This window comes from Myodes glareolus, chromosome 7, assembly GCF_982192425.1.
Source record: "Myodes glareolus chromosome 7, mMyoGla1.1, whole genome shotgun sequence".
NCBI classification, from domain to species: Eukaryota; Metazoa; Chordata; class Mammalia; order Rodentia; family Cricetidae; genus Myodes; species Myodes glareolus.
In genome coordinates this window covers 38,773,062-38,796,650 of record NC_142032.1, presented here as the reverse complement: position 1 = coordinate 38,796,650, position 23,589 = coordinate 38,773,062, and the positions used below count along the sequence as shown (strand labels likewise).

At 37.5% G+C, this 23,589-nt stretch overlaps 1 protein-coding gene across 3 annotated transcripts in view; it reads right to left on the bottom strand.

Moving 5' to 3' along the window:
• The window catches only part of Smc5 (structural maintenance of chromosomes 5), a 72,928-nt gene that overhangs the window by 26,775 nt on the left and 22,564 nt on the right, over nucleotides 1-23,589 (bottom strand). For all 3 annotated transcript variants that reach the window (XM_085693724.2, XM_048438714.3, XM_048438715.3), the window contains exons 9-14: nucleotides 13,929-14,184; nucleotides 11,907-12,061; nucleotides 7,646-7,759; nucleotides 3,663-3,757; nucleotides 1,428-1,560; nucleotides 20-193 (exon numbers count right to left, since the gene is read on the bottom strand). In XM_085693724.2, the coding sequence (XP_085549850.1) occupies nucleotides 20-193; nucleotides 1,428-1,560; nucleotides 3,663-3,757; nucleotides 7,646-7,759; nucleotides 11,907-12,061; nucleotides 13,929-14,184 (927 nt within the window). The remainder of the gene's footprint in view (nucleotides 1-19; nucleotides 194-1,427; nucleotides 1,561-3,662; nucleotides 3,758-7,645; nucleotides 7,760-11,906; nucleotides 12,062-13,928; nucleotides 14,185-23,589) is intronic.

The window sequence follows — 23,589 nt, the reverse complement described above, 5'->3', positions numbered from 1 at the left end:
AACTATGCAGTGAACCAACCTTTAGCTGTTCTTCCAAGTGTCTTCTTTGTTCTAGATCCACAGTGACAGTGAGGAACTGGGCTACTTTCAAGGATGTGTTACTAGAAATAACTTTATTTGAATAGAAAGAAGTTTTTAACACATACTTTTCTTCTGCTGTATAAATTTGTTTTAATCGAGTTTCTTGTATTACCTATAATGTAAAGTAGGAATCATAAACATCCTAATAAAAACTATGATATATGCTTTAAAGGACTAAAGAATTAAGAACACAAATTACTACATTTCAAATATCTATCTAAGAGTAAACATTGTTTGACTTAAAAAAAAAAAAGAATTAAGAACATAAACCAGGAGAATTCTAGAAGACCAATACACCAGACTTAAAATAACACTCTTAATCAATGTCTCTAAAATGTGTTAATGTATCTCAGGTAAATGTTTTTGAAACATAAAGGAGGATAATGAAGCAGGTAGGTCTGTAATTAATTCTCAGTTCACATACAGTATCAAAACATAAATGAAGTAGTTTGAAAAACAAACAAATAGCCCAAGCTGGGTGTGCTGGTGCATAACTGCAATCCTAGCAGTTGGCAGTCTGAGAAAAAAGATAAAGGAATTCAAGACCAGATTCAGCTCCACAGTAATTCAAGGAGAGCCTGGGAACATGGCATTCTGTCTCACAAAACAAAAACAACACAAAGAACAACAAACCCCTTATAAATAAAAAGAAAAGCCTGTTCTAAGAAAGATTTGTTCTGTCTCTGTTTGCAAAAAACTTTAAGAAAATAAGATCTTATGAAAAGTGGCCATTTGTTTACTGAAACAGTCTTAAATCAAAGCTTTAAGAAGGTGAAAGTTTACCAGCATAGACCTATATCCTTGTCTACATTCTAAAGGACACTTGAAAGATAATCTAGTGTAGGATTTTTAAAGATTAAATCATCATATATATATATATATATGTATATGTATATACATACACACACACACACACACACACACACACACACACACACACACGTAAAGCAAGGTAGAGGGGGGCTGGAGAGATGGCTCAGAGAGGTTAAGAGCATTGCCTGCTCTTCCAAAGGTCCTGAGTTCAATTCCCAGCAACTATATGGTGGCTCACAGCCATCTGTAATGGGGTCTAGTGTTCTCTTCTGACCTGCAGGCATACACATAGACAGAATATTGTATACATAATAAACAAATATTTTTAAAAAAGCAAGGTAGAATTAGCTAAGAGCATCCAGACATTCTAGGTTTTAACTTTACTCAATTCTGCTAAAAATAAAAGTATGTACTAATTTGTTCTAGGTAATTCTGCATCATTTCTACTATAAAATATTAGCTAAAAGTCACAGTTTTATGTCCGACTACAACTGTTAAATTCAAAGAGAGTTTTTAAATCTTTACTTTCTTACCCGTTCTATTCTTTCTCGAGTCCTTTCGGTTCCCACAGGAACTTCATGAATATGATACTGGCAGCAAAGATAACTCATCACAGGATCAGGTGCATCAAATAGCTCTCGCAAATATGAAAAAAAGCCATACTGTCTGAAAAGAAAAGGACAGATTTGGCCTGTTTTCTTAAAATACTATTGTAAAAATCTGACTACTAGGCTGAGGAGACGGCTCAGGAGATGGAGTGCTGCTGTGGGCTATTTGTACACCGTATGGAATGCATGCTGTGACTGATGTGAGAAGAAGCTGAGTGGCCCACAGCTAGGCAGGACAGTATGGGTGGACTTCTGGGCAAGGAGAGAACTCTGGGAAGAAGAAAGGCAGATTCACTAGCAAGACACAGAGAGGAAACTGGATGCACAAGATGGAAGAGAGGTAATGCCATGTGGCAGAACATAGATTAATAGAAATGGGTTAAATTTAGTTATAAGAGATAGTGGGACAGGCATAAGCCAAGGCTGAACTTTCATAGCTAATAAGTCTTGGTGTTGTTATTTGTGAGCTGCTGATCCCAATGGAAAAGCTTTCCACAAAATGCCTGCCTTGCAACAAAAAAGTCTGGGTGCAATGAACTGGAGTTCAAACCCCATGACCCATGGAAAATCTCCAGGCAAGGTGGCATTGGCTTATTATGCCCATGGAAAAATAAAGATAGTGGATCACTGGGGTCTCAAGCAAGACACCTGGTAAATTCCAGGACAGTAGAAGACTTTGTCCTTTCCCCCAAACCACAAAAATGCTTGAGGATGGGAAAGCATGAGAAATGATAACTGAGGCTGTCTTCTACACACAGGCATACACACAAGCACACTCACAGACATACAATCTGATTGCAGACAAGTAGTCAATAAGCACTAAGTAAATTATAGTGTGGTGGTTTGGATGATAATGGCTCCTATAGCCTCACGTTTGAATACTCGATCCCAGTTAGTAGAGCTGTTTGGGAAGGATTAGGAAGTGTGGTTGTATTGAAGGAGGAGGTGTCACTGGAGGTGGGTTTTGAGGTTTCAAAATTCCACACAGGTCCAGTTTCTCTCTCTTTGTCTTGTGTCAGTGGATTAGATGTAAGTTCTCAGTACTGCTCCAGTGCCATGCCTGCCTGCTAGGTGTCATGCACCCCACCATGATGGTCATGGGTTCTATTAATCCTATGAAACTGCAAGCAAGCCCTTAATTAAATTCTTTTATAAGTTGTCTTTATCATGGTATCTCTTTACAGCAATAGAAAATAACTAAAGCTGGAGGCGGTGGCGCATGTCTTTAATTTCAGCTCCTGGTAGGCAGAGGCAGGTGGATCTCTGTAAGTTCAAGGTCAGAATGGTCTACATAGTGAGTTCCAGAATAGACAGAGCTAAACAGTGAGACCCTGTCCCAAAACAACACAAAAACCAAAACCAACCAAACAAACAAATAAGTAATAAAAAATAAAGAAAGTAAAGTAACTAAGACACACATTTTAACAACAGCAGAGGAAAGGGCTGTTTACATTTTAGTATCACTTGTGCTATTTTCTTCCTTGCTGCTAAGCCTTTTATGACTACAATCTATACTTTTTGCAAACTATCTTTTTCTGTTCCTATTCTTAATCTTTTTATATTAAGAATGTCTAGTTATATCCAGAGATCAGATATTTAGATATTGTATAAAATTCTGTTTCTTTACATTTAGCCCTTACAGAAATTATTATTATTATTATTATTATTATTATTATTATTATTATTATTATTATTATTATTATTTAACTCAGGGTTTCTCTATTTAACAGCCCTGGCTGTCCTAGAACTCGTTCTGAAGACCAGGTTGGCCTCAAACTCACAGAGATCCTCCTGTCTCTGCCTCCCAAGTGCTGAGATTAAAGGTGTGTGCAACCACAACTTGATACAGAAATTATTTTTGCATTAGAAAATGATTCATTACTCCCTATTTCCAATGGCTAACCTATGTCTTTTACCTTCAGTAAAAGATATTTAGTATGTTTTTTAAAACTAATATAATGCTGTTTTACTAATTTGAAAAATCACCTTTATGAAACATGAAACTTGGCACATACCTAAGCCTGAACTTTCCCCAACTTTATACTTCAGCAGATCTCCTAAGACAGACTTAGACAGCTTATAACAAACATATTATGTGAAGAATTAAAAGTAACTTAAGACTCAGTGTTTGAATTTGTTCTAATAATATTTTCAACTTACTTTAACTCATTCAGAGATCTTGAAGGCGCTTTGTCTGCATAAGAAATCTTGGGAGCAATAACAGCATTTACTCTTAACTTCTTATTGTCACGAACCTGAATACAAGAAAAAGACAATATTAATTACCATGTGCTTAACTGAAATAATTTTTAAAGTCAACATATTCCCACTGGCAATACAAGGATGATCAGAAATTTAAACAAAGCATCATATTTTATTTTTTCCCATTAATTTTAGTCCCTCTAAATTCAATCTGAGCTTTTCTATGTTATAGGTTCTCTGCTTTTAGTTTTTCTGTTCATGACAGGGTCTTACTTATTCTGTGGACAGGAATTTACTACAAACTCCAGGTTAACCTTAAACTTACAATCTTCTGCCTCGTTTCTCAAGGGCTGGGATTACAGGTATGTGCCCCTACAGCCATCCAAGAGTCCATTTCTTTCAGAAATATGTACTGAATTTTCAGATGAAGCAGGATGTCCAGAAATGGCTTCAGAATATATAGATGGCAGTTATACTTTCATTAATAACAGATTATCTTGTATTGGGTTTACCTATCTGCCAATAATAATTATAAACTCTAGGCAAAGTTTCAAACAATAATCTTTAAAGTACTAGGAAAACAAATTGGAGGGATAGAACTAACTAGAATCTGAGTTTCTGTGACTTGAGAGCATTAACTAATCTAGCAGGAGAGTTATAGGAATGGAAATTTAGGTAGAAAAATGTAGCTGTGGCTTGAAGAAATCAGAGGATGGAATTTGTGGTGGCTAGAATGAACATGTAAATTAAAGGGTAAATTCTTGTCAGGATCCTGACAAATGAGAAGCCTCAGAATACTCAAACCTGTTTCAATCTCTGACTGATCCTTCAGCTATAAACGTATGGAAAAATCCCAGTGGATCATGAAAAAGCAACAAACAGAAGTGGGAAGGCCTGAACAGGAGAGGCCAGGGAGATGGCTCACTATATAAAGTGCCTGTCATGAGCTCATAACCCTAATACCTACATAAAAGCTGGATAGGGCAGCGTATATCTATAACCAAAGTATTGGGTAGGTACAGAGATAGGAGGATTCCTAGAACATATTAGCCAGCTAGCCTAGTCAATCAGTAAGCTACATGTTAAGCAAGAGACTCTGCTTCAAAAATTAATGTGACGTTTCCTATGACTGGCCTTCCAGAGTTCTGTATCCATTGCAAGCACTTTTATACCATGAACCAAAAACCAAAACCATAAACCAAAGAAACTCTGTTGTGAAAAAAAAAATTATCTGGATGGAGAGAGGAAGACACCAAAAGGTCGACCTCTGGATTCCACACGCACGCATGCACACACACAAAGACTCACACGCACTTGCTTTGGTTGCAAACATTTTGATGTTTGAGTCCAATTCAGTTCGTTGCTAGTCAGTCTCTTTAGAAGGGAACTAACTGATCGTAACGGTATGATGTGCAACTCCAGTGAACAATAAAAATTCTTATGTATAAGAATTAAATGCCACCATAGATAAGAGAAAAAGCAGTTTGCTTAACATGGAGCTTACTGATTGGCTAGGTTAGCTGACTAAGAGAACACTGATCTCACAGGAACACAAATGTCAGATTTAACACACAGGAATTTTAAGCAGTTAAGCTTATTCAAGAAAACCATTACCATACTGAATAAACAGATGGTCAACCCTAGCGCACATAATAAGCAAACAGATTTTAACAGAAACACTAGATTAAAAAAAATACAATATCCAAAATAAAAAACTCACTCATGGAAGAGGGTTAGTATCTAGAATATATAAAGAATAGTAAGAAAAAGTAGAACATCAAGAAAACAAGCCAATTGAAAAGAATAGGGCGTGAAGTCTCCAAAATGAAACAAATAGCTGAGAAACCTTCACCCTTAGGTCATCTAGGAAGTGTAAATTAAAATTACTCAGACATTTCATATTATTCCAGTCAGGATGGCAAAAATCAATAAAACAAATGACAGCTGTGACGGCCAGTCTTGGTTGTCAAGTTGACCACATTTGGAAGCAACTAAAACATAAGAAGCTGGGCTCACCTGTGAGGAACTGTTCTTGGCTGGATCAGGTGAGGTGAGAAAACCCACCCTAAACCTTCTAGTGGCAGCCCACATGACATCAAAGAAGGAGCTGTGCTTTCTGTGTGCTTGCCCTCACTCTCACTCTCACTGGCAAGTCCTACCTTGAGCCATTCCTCTGCTGGTGTTAGAACCTACTTCATTGGGATTCCAACATGGACAGAAAACTCAAAGATATATGGAACTTCCCTGGGACTCCAGCACTAGACTGGAACTGCTGAGATATCTAGTCTGGTGGATTAAATTAACTATTGGATCCTTGGCTTTTTCACCAGGAGACAGTATTATTGGACTACTTGGGCTGTAAGCCACTCTAATAAGGCCCTTTCATATGTATATATGTTCACCCCATCAGTTAACCCTAGTTAATCAGTTAACCTAGTTAATCCTGACTAATACAACAGCACATGCTGGCAAGGATGCGGAGAAAGGGGAACACATAGCTCATTGCTATAACAATAATGGACTAAACATCCGAACTGTAAGCCAGCACCAATTAAATGTTTTTCTTTATTAGAGTTGTCACAGTGTCATAGTAATAAAAACCCTAAGACAGGCCATAAGGCGTACATTTAGTAAGTAAAACATACATTGGGCTGGGGAGAGGGTTTAAGAGGTAAAGTGTGTGCCTTGTAAGCACAGGACAGAGTTTGACCCCTGGAGAACATACAAATAGAGGGTGTGTGGGGTATGTACGCACACTTGTAATCCTAGTGAGGGGAGGTGGAGATAGGCAGATCTCTTTAGACTTCGCTGGCCAGCCAGCCTACTCTAACCGGTGACTTCTAGGTGAGTAGAAAACTTGGTCTCAAAAATAGGAAAAAAAAGCACAAACAAACGAACACCCTCCCACCCCACAAATAACAAACCCAAAACTATCTCTACTCCAAAAGGAATAAAAACACAAACTAAATCAAACCCTCAAACCCGAACCACAAACCTTTTACATACTGCAAAAGATAAAACAATGCTGAGGCAGTAGAATGAAGGAGTCTCACTTGTGAAGAAAATATTAACATTCTAAAACTTCTTTCATCTCATTAACATTAAAAAAAAAAGTAAGTATGGGGGCTGGAGGAGTAGCTCAGAGGTTAAGAGTACTGACTGTTCTTCCAGAGGTCCTGCATTCAATTCCCAATAACTACATGGTGGCTCACAACCATCTATAATGAAATCTGTTGCTCTTTTCCAGTGTGTAGAAATATATGCAGATAGAACACTGTATACATAGTAATCTTGCCAGGCAGTGGTGACACATGCCTTTAATCCCAGCACTTGAAAGGCAGAGGTAGGTGAATCCCTGTGAGTTCGAGGCCAGCCCAGTCTACAAGAGCTAGTTCCAGGACAGCTAGGATTGTTACACAGGGAAACCCTGCCCCGAAAAAAAACAAATAAATAAATAAATAAAAATAAGTAAATATATTGAGGATAAGGAAGGTGTTATTTTTTCAGAGCACACCAAGAAATTACAAATCTGCTGTGTGACTTGTACTATGTAAAGACTTACCACTTGTATTAATTTAATAAAATGCTGATCGGCCAGTAGCCAAGCAGGGAGTATAGGTGGGGCGACAAGAACAGAAGAATTCTGGAAGAGGAAAAGTTCAACTTGCAGCTGTCACCCAGATGTAGAGAAAGCAAGATGTGACTGCCTTGCTGTGGCTAACACAGACAAGCATTATGGGCTAATATAAGTTATAAGAACTAATAAGAAGCCTGAGCTAATAGGCCAACCAGTTTATGATTAATGTAGACCTTCGTGTGTTTCTTTGGGACTGAACGGCTGTGGGACCGGGCAGGACAGAAACCTCGGTCAACACAAACTCATAAAGGAGAAAATCAGAAGGTGCCTTATCAATCAGAACCTAGTGTTGGTTAGTAGTTACCTCTCTGAGGAAAATCTCCATATCCTCTTGACTTTCAAACACAAAGGCTCTTAAATCATTTGATGAAATATGATTTTCAATATATTTTGCATTTTTATTATCTTTCATATTAATCTAAAAAAAAGGGAAAAAATTAGTTTTTTCTTGAAACCTACTGATAATCTTAGAGCATATGCAAATATCTTGGATGTATTCAATTATATTAAACTTACTCCTAATTTCCAAACATTTCTTTTTTTACTCAGAACAATCATATGAAGATCTGCTGCACAATGAGCTTTAATTATCTCAGAAACAACCTTAGTTTCCCTCTGGTTAACTCACTGGAGTTGGAGACTGCTACCTATGAATATAAACAGTTCTCATCTTCCCTTAAACTCAGTACTTTCCTTCTTAATCTTGACAAAAACTTCCTATTACACTTGGTAATAGTTCACAGGTATAAAACCATAATAAAACCTTCATAAGACACATGGAAAAAACGTGTTATGTTGGTCAGCTGTTGAAGCCTTTCGAAAGACTTGCATAGATAAAACATTTATTTATTTAGGGTTCTAGGGTGTTTTTTTCTACTATGTGATTCTACCTGCAATTCATTATGTGGCTTGTGCTCCAGGCCTCAAACTTGTGATCCTCTCTAACATCAACCTCATAGGTCCTGGTATTATAGGTATATACCACACACAACTTTTACTAACATGTTAAAAAATAGTTGCTAATTAGATATTACAGCACAAGTGACTCAATTCTATGGAAGATACTAAGACAGGTAAGTGGAGAACTGTCTCAAGAACATTAAATCTTTATTTATTACACATGAATGAGCAAAATGCAAAGCAAAGAACCATACAGTTTTCACTAACAAAGACACTGTAGAAAGTGCTGTCTAGTAGATTTCACAGGAGAGCTAGATGAAAGACAAGGTGTTCACACAGGATGCTTTACTATGAAACATGCTATTTCTGACCAGGGCTCTGGTCTGGGGATATATCTCAGTGGGAAAGTACTTGCCTACTATGTAATGGGCCCTAGATGCAATTTCTAAAACTGCCTTAAAAAAGAGAGAGAAAGTATGGCTAAAAAAAATAAATGTCTTTTACCTAAACATTGGCCAATACTATTCTCCAGAAAACATCAGCAAATGTAGAAAAATGGGAATACAGACAGACACCAATCTTTGTGAGATATGATCATCCAAGTACACACTGTACAAACATCTGGTGCCTGTCATTTCACACTTTTTTTATATTCAATTACTCTACTGGAAGAAGTGCAAATGAATGAAGATGTAAGTTGATATTCACTCCAAGTAGAATGGACAAAAACAACTGCTATGGATGAGCCAGACATGATTTGGTTCTCAACTTTTTCCAGGGTGTATTCATTAGAAATATCTTTCCATTTGAGAACCAAAAGCCCTCATCTTGTGTAAACAGTTCATGTAATTCTTTGAAATTTCACAGTCATTTTGGTTACTAGCCAGTTAGTGCCAGTGTAGCAGTGGATACTTTCCCCTTTTTCCAGGTATAATGCATATCCTCAAGTACAATTTATACATGGCACTGGTTCTTCAGCTTCCTGTTTCTTAGAATCCTGTTCCTTTCTTTCTGGTATTCAGTAAAAACTAAACTTCTAATAGAAGAGAATTTTACAGTTATACATTCACAAAGGAGTAAGTTACAGACTGGCAGGCATAGCAGACATACCATTCTTGATATCATCTGGTTGATGCAGTCTCCTGTTTCATATTTTTTAAATGAAAAATTTCTACATAACATATTCAACCTACTTTATAATTCATTAACATGTTATAAACGCATTCATTTATTATTAGACCTAACCTGTAGCATTATGTTTATATGTATGCAGGTGTGCAGGTTCGTCTACATGCGTTTAAGTAGAGGTCAGAGGGCAATCATCATGGTTCCTCAAACTCTGCCTGGCCTGGTACTCACTAAGCAGATTAGACTGGTTGATGGAGAGCCCCAGTGATCCATCTGCCTCTACCTCCCTAATGCTAAGATTATAAACACACCACCACGGTTGGTTTTTTGACATGGATTCTCGGGGATCAAATTCAGGTTTTTGCAAGCACTTTATCAAATGATCTATCCCCAGACCCTACAACAGTATTTTAATGGTTGAACTGAATTCTACTGTGAAAATAAAAGGTAATTTATCTCACCTACCAGTATCTTTAAGAATTTTCTTCATTATGCACATTACTTCTGTTAATATAAGGTATAGTTGTTATTATAAATATTATTATGAGACTAGTATCTCTAAATCTTGTCCTAAATTTTCCCGCTCTAGACTGAAGTCATTAGAAATAGATCATAGAAACAGAACAAGCTATATGACTGACATTTTCAATGTATATATTCTTAATATGCCGATGCAGGTTCATTTTCAGGCAGACTTGACGGGTTAGGTAAGTGCACATACATACAAATACGAATGGAAACAGAAGCAAGAAGAGTGAAATGTCACTACATGAAGGTTGAAAAAGTAGAATACATCTTTTTATTTTAAATACTCAGATGTAGTTAAAAATGTAAATATACTCCAACTAGTGATGTATGCTGAAGATGAGTTATACAGTTAGACAATCAGATGACAAATCTGGTTAAGTTCTGAACTATTACTGAGGTGTTTTTTTTTAAAGAGCAAATAACTATATGCATTATAACTTATAGCAAGGATTTTTACAGTCCTTATCAATAGATTAAAATAATGAAAATACACTAAATATAAATTATCTTCCTAATTTTGGAAAAATATTCTCTTTGCTGTTGTTTCTGTTTGGTTAGGAGGACAGGGTTTTACTGTGTAACCCAGGTTAGAAAGGAACCATGTAGCTGAGGTTAGCATCAAACTCTAAATCCTCCTGTCCCAGCTGCTTGAGAACTGAGATTATAGGCACATGCAACTGTGAAGAAAAGAATGTGTTATGGAAATAAATTTTACTAATATCAGATATAATAAGAATTAAATCTATGCTATCTTAATAAAGTACGGTTAGAGAAAATAGGGCTCATCATGAATTATGCAAAGATAAATTATGATTTTTCAAAGAAAAATTGCCCAAGAAAAATTATTCTTTGGTTTTTTTTTGGGGGGGGGGTTTCTAATCTTATTTATCTATATCTAGTAAATCACCATTAAGGGATGTGTTTTCTTACTCTTATATCCCTTTATAAAGTCAAACTAATTACTTGAGAGTTTATGGAAATTACTCTATTAAATTCACGACCAAACTTCACTAAATTATTTGCTGTAGTTTTTCTATTCCTGATGATCCACAGTAATTATATCAATTATTTGCTTCATTCACAAAATCTTCAGAATGCTTTTTATACAAGATAATTTTCTTGCTTATCTGTCAATCATCCCGTATCAACATTTTTATAGCAGCTTTCTTCCTCTTAAACAGTTTTTAATCTAATAATCTAAACATTAGTCAAGCAAGCCGACTATATGCACAACTGTAGGTTAGAAAATCCCATTTCCTATCTTTTATGGGGTGTGTGTGCCTTTGTGTGCACATACATGCAGATGCCAGAGGTTGATATAGGGTATTTCCCTCAATTTCATTGCAAATTATCTGGTTTGGAGAGTCTTTCACTGACCCTGGAGCTGTAAATCTGGCTAGACTGGCTGGCCAGAGATCCTATTGTCTGTTTCCTCAGTGATGGGATTATAGGCATGCCATCGCCAACATCCACCTTTACAGACAGTTTTTGGAGATTTTTTCTTTCCCCTTTACATACAGTTTATGGGGATCAAACCAAGGTCTTCATGGCCAGTACTTTACAAATTGAACTATTTCTCCAGCCCCCTCAGTTTTAAACCTCTTTCTTAAAAAAAAAAAAAAAAAAAATCATAGGCTTATATACTAGTATGGTTCAAGGGCACTTTAAAAAAACTTATGTATGGATTTAGTCATGCAATGCTTACAAGTCCAGTGATGAAAAACCAGGGTCTTAGCTAGGTGGTGGACATCTCCACCTTTAATTCCAGCAGTTAAGAGAGAGGCAGAGGCAAGTGGATCTCATGAGTTCAAGGCTAGCCTGGGCTACAGAATAAGTTCCAGGGACAGTCAAGGTTACACAGAGAAACTTTGTCTCAAAAAACACAAAAACAAACAAGCAAACAAAAACCCAGGCTCATAATAAGAATAAGACTTCTTATATCAACAAAAACCTACAATTTCCTAATAGTAAAAGTGACTGATATTACAAAAAGGAATAAAATTTCTTACCGTGAGCATTATGGGCTCACAGACTCTTTGCTTAAACCTATCTCTGTTATTTCTGAGCCACAAGACAGCATCGTATGTGTCCCGGTACCGCTGTCTCAGTTTATCTTCCTTTTGATTCATTAGATTGTCAAAACGTATGATATGATCACCCACACCTAAAATTGGAAGGAAAAGTATCATTTCTCTGAAAACATTAGTACATCAACCTGTAAACAATAGAGAATATCTTAAATCTAGGTTATAAATACCACCCATGACAAATCTTCTAAAATCTTTCTAAAAATCACTTAATTCTTAAGATAAAAAATGACCCTGAAGCTACTGAAAGGCAAAGAACTTGGGGGGAAAAAAAGAGTAGCTTTTCTAGCAGAAAATAGTACCAAGGGCCTTGAGATTTTTTTTAATTCTGAGAGAAAAAAAATGGATATTCAGTTGCACCTTTAATATATAGCTGAATATATAACAAAATCAAGAAAAAGGGAAATGCTAAATTTAAAAGGTTCTCAGGTAGTTCAAGAACAATGAAATTAATTTTCAGTATCTCTTCTTAGAAAGTTATCTAAACTCATAAGAAAATAAAGAGAGGAGGACGGTTGGGGAAAGATGACGAAATTCAGGAACAGATTTACTTAGTGCAGGAGTGGTATGAGACAAATCCCAGATGAGTGAGGACCTTGGATGAGGCCTTGGAAACAACCTGGTTAGATGAAAGCAGGACAGCAAGATGCAGAATTGAAAAAAAAACAAAACCCCAATATTAAAAATAGTTGTATTTTTCTCTTTCCAAATTTAAGAAAATGCTGGGCTGGTGAGACGATCAGGAGATGAAAGTGTTCATTATGTAAGCCTGATGACCTCAGCTTCATCCACAGATCATATGGTGGTAAGAAAATAAAACCAACCCCAGAAGACTGTCCTCTGACTTCCATGTGTGCCTAGGGGCAACTGCATGCCCAGATATACAAATAACAACTTGTTCTTAATTTAAAGATAAGCTACAATAAATGATGTTTCTAAAAAAAAAAGAATTAAAATAAAAAATATTATCAATAAAAGTCAATTCAATTATAATGCACTTGGCTGTTTAGAAGTAAAACTGTTAAGAAAGCATATACAGCCAGGTGATGGTAGTGCTTTTAATCCCAGCACTCAGGAGGCAGAGGCAGAGGCAGAGAGGCGGAGAGGCAGAGAGGCAGAGAGGCAGAGAGGCAGAAGGATCTCTGTGAGTTCAAGGGCATCCTGGTCTATAAGAAAGAGCTAGTTCCAGAACAGGCACGAAAGCTACACAGAGAAACCGTCTTGAAAAAAAAAAATCAAAAAACAAAAAGAACGTACATGCAATTATAGTCCTCAATAAAGCTTTACTTTTCAAACAGAAATCACATATAGGAGAGGCTTGAATATGAAAAGTAAGGATGGGAGTACTACATTAGTACCTGAGCATACAAAACATTCACAAGAACTGACAAAATTGACAATAAAAATGTGAGCATTACTAATATAGTAATTTTGGAATTACAATACAAAAGAGGTCAGGTGGTGGCGCACACCTTTAATCCCAGCACTTGGGAGGCAGAGGCAGGTGGATCTCTGTGAGTTTGAGCCCAGTCTGGCCTACAAGAGCAAGTTCCAGGACAATCAGGACTACACAGAGAAACTCTTTCTCGAAAAACAAAAAAGAGAGAGAGAATAAAATCTAGATAAATAATATAATATAAATCTGAGATAAAATCTAGACTCAAGAGAAAACAGAAAACTAAGGTATTTAAAGTTAATTAAGCAACACTGAAATATGATGTGATAATAAAAGCAGGATTGTCACAACAAACTGCTAACACTGAGATAGTAAGGGGAGTGCCACTCTCCCTGAATTTCTTTCAACTATATGTACCTAGCATTCAGACAGACAGATTAAATGACCACACATCTCAAGTTTTAGCTAAGAATCAGTATGAGGGGGTGAGAATAAGAAATAAGCAAGGCTCCATTTTATAAACCATTTTTTGCCCACAAGAAACTTACTCCGTTTCTGCTTCTCTAGCATCTCCTTTTCCCTTTGCTTGTCAATGATCTCTCCTTCACACACTGCCTTCTCCTCCTGAACTCGCCTCAGATCACTTGTGATGGCATCAATCTGAGGCTGCAGGTTCTCGCAGTTCTCTACAGTCCTGAGTTCGTTCTGCAAGTCCTCTATCATCTTGCGCGTGTTGCTTATTCTCTTCTGCCGGTCATGTTCTTCATTCTGTTTGACAGTTAAGGCCTGCTGAAGTTCCTTAATCTAACAAAACAAAAGTAGGCCAGTGTCCAAGACTGTTTTCTTCTGGTCTATTAGGTTTGTACAGTGATACAGCTTTAAACTGTCTAGGGAGTGGTGTGGTGCTCACTGGAAGAGCTGACCTGTCTAGCTTACAGAAGATCTAGGGTTGGGTCACCATACGCACGCACGCACGCACGCACGCACGCACGCACGCACGCACTTTTTTCATTAAGAGGTATACTAGTAGGTAAGTATATCAAAAGTACTTAAGAGCAACTTAACATATAATTAATGCTCATTAAAAAACTTGGTGAATAAAAACACGTAAAACCAGATGCCCAAATATTTACAGAAAGTAAATATATACCACACACATGACCAAAATTAAAATAATTTTAATTATTCAATAATAATAATTCAAGTTAACACTGAAATTTTAATCATCTTTATATTTAAAATTTTCGACTTATAATCAGTATAAATTTTTTAAAATCAGATGTATTGACTGCTACTTATTGTCAAAGAATTTAATCAAAATAATAGTATTCTAAAAATATCATTTTCTTTAAAGACATTTACAAATGGGGGACTATAAGATGGCTAGTGATTAAGAGCTCCTTAAAGGTCCTGGTCTTGATCCCTAGTACCCATATGGCAACTCACAATCACCCGTAACTCCAGTTTCAGGGGATCCAGTGCCCTCTTGTAGCATTAGGAACAAATATGGTGCATAGACATACAAGGAGGTAAAACACCCATATGTATACATATACCTAACAACCAAAAACCAAAAACAAAACCCCAGATATACACAAATATAAACTTCTACATTTAACTTACTTTTATAACTAGAATGTTGTGTTTAAAATAAAGTTAGCACATTGTATAATCTGTTAATTTAGCACATTGCATAATCTCTTAACTAGCTTTATTTCTAAGTCACATTTATTTCTTCCTTTTCTCCATTATGAGCAATAATAAATTAATTATAAAGAATATGGAATATCTCACTTAGGATAGTGTTTTCTATTTCCATCCATTTGCATGCAAAATTCAAGATGTCACTGTTTTTTACTGCTGAGTAGTACTCTAATGTGTAGATGTGTCACACTTTCTTTATCCATTCTTCCATTGAGGGGCATCTAGGTTGTTTCCAGGTTCTGGCTATTACAAATAATGCTGCTATGAACATAGTTGAACAAATGCTTTTGTAGTATGATTGGGCATCTCGTGGGTATATTCCCAAAAGTGGTATTGCTGGATCTTGAGGTAGGTTGACTCCTAACTTTTTGAGAAACCACCACACTAATTTCCAAAGTGGTTGCACAAGTTTGCATTCCCAACAGCAATGGATGAGTGCTCCCCTTACTCCACATCCTCTCCTCTCCAGCATAGGCTATCATTGGTGTTTTTGATTTTAGCCATTCTGACAGGTGTAAGATGGTATCTCAAAGTTGTTTTGATTTGCATTTCCTTGATAGCTAAGGAAGTTGAACATGTCCTTAAGTATCTTTTGGCCATTTGAAATTCTTCTGTTGAGAATTCTGTTCAGTTCAGTACCCCATTATGGGTTGGCAAGAGGCTTGGCTCTAGAGGGGTTCCCAGGTGTCCACAGGGATGTTCCCTGCTAGGTCCCTGGGCAGTGGAGGAGAGGGTGCCTAAATTGGCCTTGCCCATAGTCAGACAGATGACTATCTTGAATATCACCTTCGTCCGGAAACAGATGGAGATAGAGACAGAGATCCACATCAGAGCACTGGACTGAGCTCCCAAGGTCCAGTTGAAGAGCAGAAGGAGGGAGAATATGAGCAAGGAAGTCAGGACCGTGAGGGGTTGATCCACCCAATGAGACAGTGTGCCTGATCTAATGGGAGCTCACCAAAGCCAGCTGGACTGGGACTGAATGAGCATGGGATCAAACTGGACTCTCTGATGTGGCTGACAATTGGGGACGATTGAGAAGACAATGATAATGGCACTGGGATTTGTTTCTACTGCATGAATTGACTTTTTGGGATCCTAGTCTATTTGGACGCACACCTTCTTATGATGGAGGAGGGTTATCTGTCTATTGTGTTAGTTTCATTGGTCAATAAAGAGACTGCCTTGGCCCTTTGATAGGACAGAAAATTAGGTAGGCGGAGTAAACAGAATAGAATGCTGGGAAGAGAGCAATGAGGCAGATGCCATGGAGCCAGCCACCAGGTCAGACATGCTGAATCTTTTCCGGTAAGCCACCACCTCGTGGTGCTACAGATTATTAGAAATGGGTTAATATCAAGATATGAGAGTTAGTCAGTAACTAACTCTCTAGAGATAATGGGCCAGGCAGTGCTTAAATGAATACAATTTGTGTGTTGCTATTTCTGGGGCTAAGCTAGCCATGCGGGAGCTGGGCAGGATGAAAAGCAGGCCTGCCCGCAACTCCTTGCTACATTCTTAAGCCTGAATGGAGGGGGGAAGGCCTTGAACTTCCCACAAGGCAGGGTACCCGGTCCTCTCTTAGGACTAGAGGGGGAGGGGGGAGGGTGAGTGGGGGTGCTGGAGGGAAATGGGAGGAGGGGAGGAAGTGGAAATTTTGAATAGTATACCTATAAAATAATAAAAAAGAATATGGAAAATGTAGACAGAACAAATAAAAATAATTTATAATGGGATATCTTTAAGATTTTAAACTTCTTCAATGCCTACTTGTATCTTATTTATAAACACTTATATTAAATGAGATCACTCAAGTTTTACTGACATTTTCACTATGCTCCCCACATATTCCTGCAAAAAAAAAAATTAGCCTCAGCATCATGTCTTATCATATTGAAGCACCAGACTTTATTCCTTATAGTTAGGATTTCTTTCTGAGAATTCAAATTTAGTGCTATCAAGAAAATAAAGCAAACATATGCTAAATCCTGTCTTCTATATCAAACAAAGAGAAATAAAAGAAAATAACAGAATGTTTATGTATATATACACACATTGAAAATTAAAGAAATAGACAAGAAATCACAATATTCAGCCACGAAACTCGCAAAATCCAAATCATTCAGGAGAATAAGTGAGCACGACAGAGTATAAGAACAAGAATTCATTCACTAAAAACACAAAAGCATCCAAGCCCACAAGAGACAAGAAACTGAACATACATAAATTGTGAATACTTGGTACAATGATATATTTTATAATAATAATAATAATAGAAAGAAAAAAAAAACAGTAGATTGGGCAAAAGGTTTGCCAAATGAAAGCCTTTAAACTTGGACCTTAAAAAACAGAAACACACCTCAATGACTCCTTATTTTGGCTACTCTTTCTCAACTCTAACACATTTGCTACCTTCATCCAGCAGTCTATCAATACCACCAATAATCATATCAGTCCCACCACGACTGGTACTGATGCTGAACATGAGCCCACACCAAGTTTAAATCTCACATCTCCAGGTTTTATTAGATTCTACTCTAGTGTAGCTTAATCTCTTTGAATGTACTTTCCTATTCTAGCTGAAACTTGGGTATTTCTGTAAGATACTTTTCTGCTGAGATCTCTCAAGTAAGGCTTCATTGGCCATAAACCTTTACTTTAGGTTTAGGGCCAAAGTCAGAGGTTCCCTCATGGCAATTACCTCCTTTCTCCTTTCATTGCACTCTATTTCAGTTTCTTTAATACCACTGGATCAGACTTTGCTACCCATCATCACTGTAGCAAATTAACTACTTCCCTCAAAGTTCTCCCTCACTACTTACAGACTGATGACTCTGGCACCTGATTCACTGTCTTCTTTAATCCACCGTTATGCCTGTGGGTCATGTGACTTCAACCTAAACACAGAAAGTCAATCTTTTTGGTCTCTGTGTTGTTTTTTTTAACCTCTTTAACTTCAATGACATTTTCCTTATATTGCAGACAATGCAAATCACTAAAAGCCACACAGCTTCTGAAAACTGTATTTCTGCAATTCTACTCTATGATAATTACTTCCTTCTCTCCACTATATTCTGCCTGGTATTCCTAGTTTACCTATTCTTTAAATCCAAAGGATCCTGAAATCTATTGACCCATTTACTATCATCTCAATTCATCATCTCCTTTATTTCTTTAGCCACTTGGGTGCCATTCAATCATTTCCTTGTTGAGACCCACAGATCCTCAGGCTCCTATGTTATACTTAATTCTAACTACATGTTCTGCTATATCTAAGCAACTGAAATAATGTAAAGCATCCTGGAAAACTGGTTTACAGCCACAAAAATGGCAGTCAAAACTACCTGACACACTCTCATTCCAATGTGAATTCCTCATTGCCTCCATTCTTCGGTCTTACTGCTGTCTTCCACTATTAAGTCAGCTCATGTCCTTGCCCCATACTCCATTAGAATAGTTTAAAATCATAATCTTATTTTAAACTCATAACATCTGCAGTTGTCATCTTCCACAAAGTAAGAATAGTCCCTATACATACCTAACTCTATCCCTCCAAGACTACTTCAAACAAGTTTTTCAAATGATTTATAATGAAAGACCTTTGGAAATAATATCAAACCACTGTAAGCCGAGTTTTATCCACTATTATTACAATAAATTACCAACGGAGGTCTTAGAAAACACATAATCTAAGATAAACGCACTTTTAGGAATTTTCCCAAGAGAAACAAAAGCATGAGGACATACAAAAAGACAGACAAGTAGCTGGGAGATGGCTTGGAGGGTGAATCACTTGCTATCAAGTGTGAGGACCTGAGTTTAGATCCTGTATGGGTTGGTTTTTTGTCAACTTCTAGATAGCTAGAGCTATTAGGGAAAAGGAACCTCAGCTGAGAAATGCTTCCACCAGACAGGCTATAGGCAAGTCTGTAGTGTACTTATTTTCTTGATTAATGACGGATGTGGGAAAGTCCAGTCTTGTGGGGGCAGTGCCACCTCTGGGCAGATGGCCCTGGGATTTCTAAGAAAACAGGCTGAGAAAACCATGAGGAGCTAGTCAGTCAGCAGAGTTTCTCATGGGTTTTGCTTCAGTTCCTGTCTCTAGGTTCTTGCCTTGCCCTGACGTACCTCTGAGATGTACTATGACCTGCGAGTTGTAAGCGAAATAAACCTTTTATTTCCAAAGTTACTTTTGGTCATGGAAACCTAACTAAGACAGAAGCCCAGAAGCCATGTAAAATCTGCATTTCTGTAATCCCCAATGCTCCTACAGAAACAGATACATGAGAACCCCCAGAAATCCATGGGCTACTGTAGCCCGACAGACCTTAAGGCTATACCCAGGGTTTGAGGAGAAAGTCCTCAGCGTAGCAAAACTGAACTGGAGTTTTTCTTTTTCTGAAGGGTACGGAATAAATTCACATGCGTGCTGTTCGAGTCATGTTCTTTATTCTTCTGTCTATTCCTCTGTTATAGCTCTAATTCTACCCCTACAGCTTCAATTCTCACTTATAACTCCTATTAGTTTCTTTCTCCTGTTCTCTTCTTTAACCTCGTCTACATATAGATGTATATATTACGAGAGGCTTTTTTCAATAAGAAAAGTCATAGAGTTACCTCTGAAGGTCATAGCATACTCCTTGAGCAAACAATAAAGGGCAGACCCATTTACCACGGTCACCCAAGGTTTCAAGATTGTTGGTTTAAGACTGTGACCAGCGGCTGGGGGCACAGTGCCCAGTGAGAGAAGCTGCAGGGAGATCTGCACAGAGAGTCAGGTCTTTATCAGCCGGATTTTAGCAAACAAAGAACTGGCAGTCTCTAGGTTACTTTGTGTTAATAACTTTGGTTAGATATCTGTGACTTTGTCATGGTGCTTATCTGTGAGGTTTTTAACTTATGATCTGTTTACAGAAACATTCAGTCTAGTTTGGACTTTCTTCGAGGGAAATAATGAGCTAATTGTATGTAGTTTGTCTCAGACTGGGGAGAAATTGTTGTTTTCTATGTTAGAGTTAAAGGAACAAAGCAGGTTTTAAGCGTTTTACAGTCTTTGTGGGACAATAGATCAAGTTATGAAGCATATCCTAGTATATTTTCTACATATCAAAATTTTACAGCTTAATGAGAAGTCATCTTCCTGACCATCCAGATAGATGTGCCCATAGATTGAGATGCAATCACGAGATTACATATACACATCACCTGAGATTACACACAACAGTGCAGGTATTGGGGAGACACTGTAGCTGCTTTTGCACATATGAAATGACATACAGGAACAACAGCTTCCACATTCAGAGGTGCCATTAGTCTTGCCTGAACAGACTGTCTTCCAAAAGAGAATCATTGCTTCTCTGGTGCTCACATCTGAACACTAGTAGTCATCTGCTGTACATTCCCTCGGCCTCTGACAACAGGCCAGCCGCCTCAGCACACACAGTGGCCAACGACAGACCTTGTCTCAAACAAGATAAAAGGTGGGGACTGGCTGCTGATGCTGTTTTCTGACCTTCACATGTACACTGTAGAACATGTATGCCTGTAGTGATATTTTATTTGTATTTTAATAAATAAAGCTTGCCTGAAGATGAGAGAGTGCAAAGCTAAGCCACTAGAGCCAGGGAATGGTGGCACACACCTTTAATACCAGTACTTGGGAGACAGAGGCAGATTGATCTCTGTTGAGTTCAAAGCTACTCTGGGCTATACAAGACGGATACAGAAACAGATTCAGGTGGTGGTGGCTCATACCTTTAATCCCTGTGTTTGAGAGCCACACACCTTTAATCTCAGCACTAGGGAGGTGGAGACAGGAATGATATTGCTGGGCAGAGAGAGGACTATAAAAGGGAAGAGACAGGAACTCACTGGAGTGTGGAGTCTGAGGTTTGGTGCAGACACAGTGCAGTGTAGGCAGTCTGAGGATCGCCCCTACGGTCTGAGCATTGGTAAAGGTAAAAGGTCTCTCTAGTGGCTTACTGTTAGGCAGATTAAGGTTTAATCCTAACAAAACACAAATGAAATGAAATGTGTGCTGTAAACAGTCAGTGCTGATGAAAGGCACAAAAAAATCTAAATATATGGACACATACAGTGTTCCTAGAGTGGAAGACTCAAAACAGTAAAAATTTCAATTCTCCCCCAAGGTTTAATACAATTCTTATTAAAATCCCAGCAACATTTTTCTGCAGATACAGAAGAGACTTAGATTTCATCAGGAATAGTGAAATAAGGAATTCTACAACCTTTTTCTCTATAAAAAACAAACAAGCAATGACAAAAACTATCAAAATTAACTTTAATCAAATATTTGTAGCAAACTTGGAAATGTTAACTAGCCAAACCAAATCTACCCTGAATCTGGTAAAAGTGATAAGCTTTGTAAAGTTTTAAACATGTCCTATCTTGTCTCCTCACCTCTGCCACATCCTTGATAATAACCCATAATGCTAGTGAAAGCTAACAACCCAACAACTTTTGGAGAATTGTCATTATCTGCTTTGGATAGCAGTTTCTTAGAAAACAGTATTCATAAGGCTTGTCTAGATCCAATCTAATTCACAGCATACCCAGTGCAACATACTTGTCAAGAACAATCAGCAGAATTACTGAATATCATAGCTGCTTGAAGAGGGATAAGAATAACATTTGTAGCAAACAACAAGCAAAGCAAAAGTCTTAAAAAGAGAAACTGAACTGAGCTGTTCAATTAGGCCTCTGGAAGCTTCTGGTGTCCAGAGTGGTACCTAAATTTGTACGAGAGAATTGTCTGTAATCTGTCAATCATGTTTTAAATAAACGCTGATTGGCCAGGCAGAAAGTACAGGCGGGAAAACCAGACAGGAAGAGAAATGATGCAATGAGAACAGGAGAATTCTGGGAAGGAGGAAGTTGATTCCTCCCACTCCTGCCCAGATCACTGAAGCAGCAAGACGTGATCTGTCCCACTGAAAAAGGTACTGAACCACATGGCTAGCATAGATAAGAACAATGAGTTAATATAAGCTATAAGAGCTAATAAGTAGCCTGATCTAATGGGAAAATCAGCTTTATAACTTATAGAGACCTCTATGTGATTTTCTTTGGGGCTACACAGCCGTGGGAACCAGGCGGGACAGAAAATCCAAACAAGCAGGCCTCCATGTTACATAAATAAACAGAACTGTGCATATCCAGGGCTACCTGAGCTCTTGCCTGTTTCACCCTGAAGTCTAGAAAAATAGGAAGTGAAGACTGGAACAGATGTGTGTATTTACAATGGAAATAACCCCAAGTTTATTACAATCTTACTTAAAACAAAAAACAAACAAACTGGAAATCACTGAACAGTTAGAACATGACTAAACTCAGTGCTGAGGGCAGAGCCAACATATTCACCCTCTAAAGCTTGGCACACATAATGGTTCCAGACCTTTGTTCAGCTTTGAGAAGACTAACCCAACAGTGACTTAAAAGCCAATAAATACTACTTTAAAGACTGAGGAAAGTCCCTAGACAATCACTAACATCATTAATGAGGCTGAAGATAAAGCTCAGTAGTAGAGCACTTGTCTGGAGAGCCTAGGTTCAAGCCTCAGTATTACAAACAAGCAGCCATTCATCATCAATGAGTAAGAACATCATGTTTTTGTGAATGGAAGAGAACTAATCTTTAGATGTGCCACATTCTGCTATCTAAACTGTGTACTTCTGACCCCAAAATGGTTAATACATTCTAAGAAATAAAGTTTGGCAGCCACACAAGAAAAAAAAAAAAGCCAACAGAAAAAAAATATCCAAACAAGTCAAGAAATGGACTTAGAAAACACTAAGGACTTTATTTAAAACATCTATCCATATTTTACAAACATAAGAAAACCATATCTAAAAAAAACAAGTTTCACAAAAGAGACAGTATTAACAGATGTAGACACTTAAAACAGACAATACAAAATCCAGCCAATAAGAAATTCTGGAACTGAGAGTGTTCTAATCAAAACAAGGTTTTGTTAGAAGTATTCAAAAGCAGATCTCAAAAAGCCTAACAAAGAATAAGTAAATCAAAAAATGTCAACTCAGATTTTGCAGTTTGAGAACAAAAATGAAAAATAAACATTTCTGTAGAGACCCGTGATACATCAAACTGAAAATGAGAAGGAGGTAAAAAGAATACTGGAAGAAACAAATAGCCCCAAATTTTCCAACTTCACAAAAAACCATTAAACAGAACTAAGAAACCCATGAATTCTAAGCAGGACAGACTCAAGGCAAGTCTCACACAGAACCAGACAAATGTGAAAACTGAAGACAGGAAGGAGGCTGGGGATACACCTAAACTGGTAGAATGACGGCCTAGCATGCATGAAGTCCTGTGTTTTATCTTAAATACTGCAAAAGTCCAGAGTGGTTCACACCTATAATCCCAGCACCAGAGACAGGAGAATCCAAAGTTCATGATTATCTTGGGCTACTACATAGTAAATTCAAGAAAAAGACTTATCATGTCCAAATTCTCATTAAGAT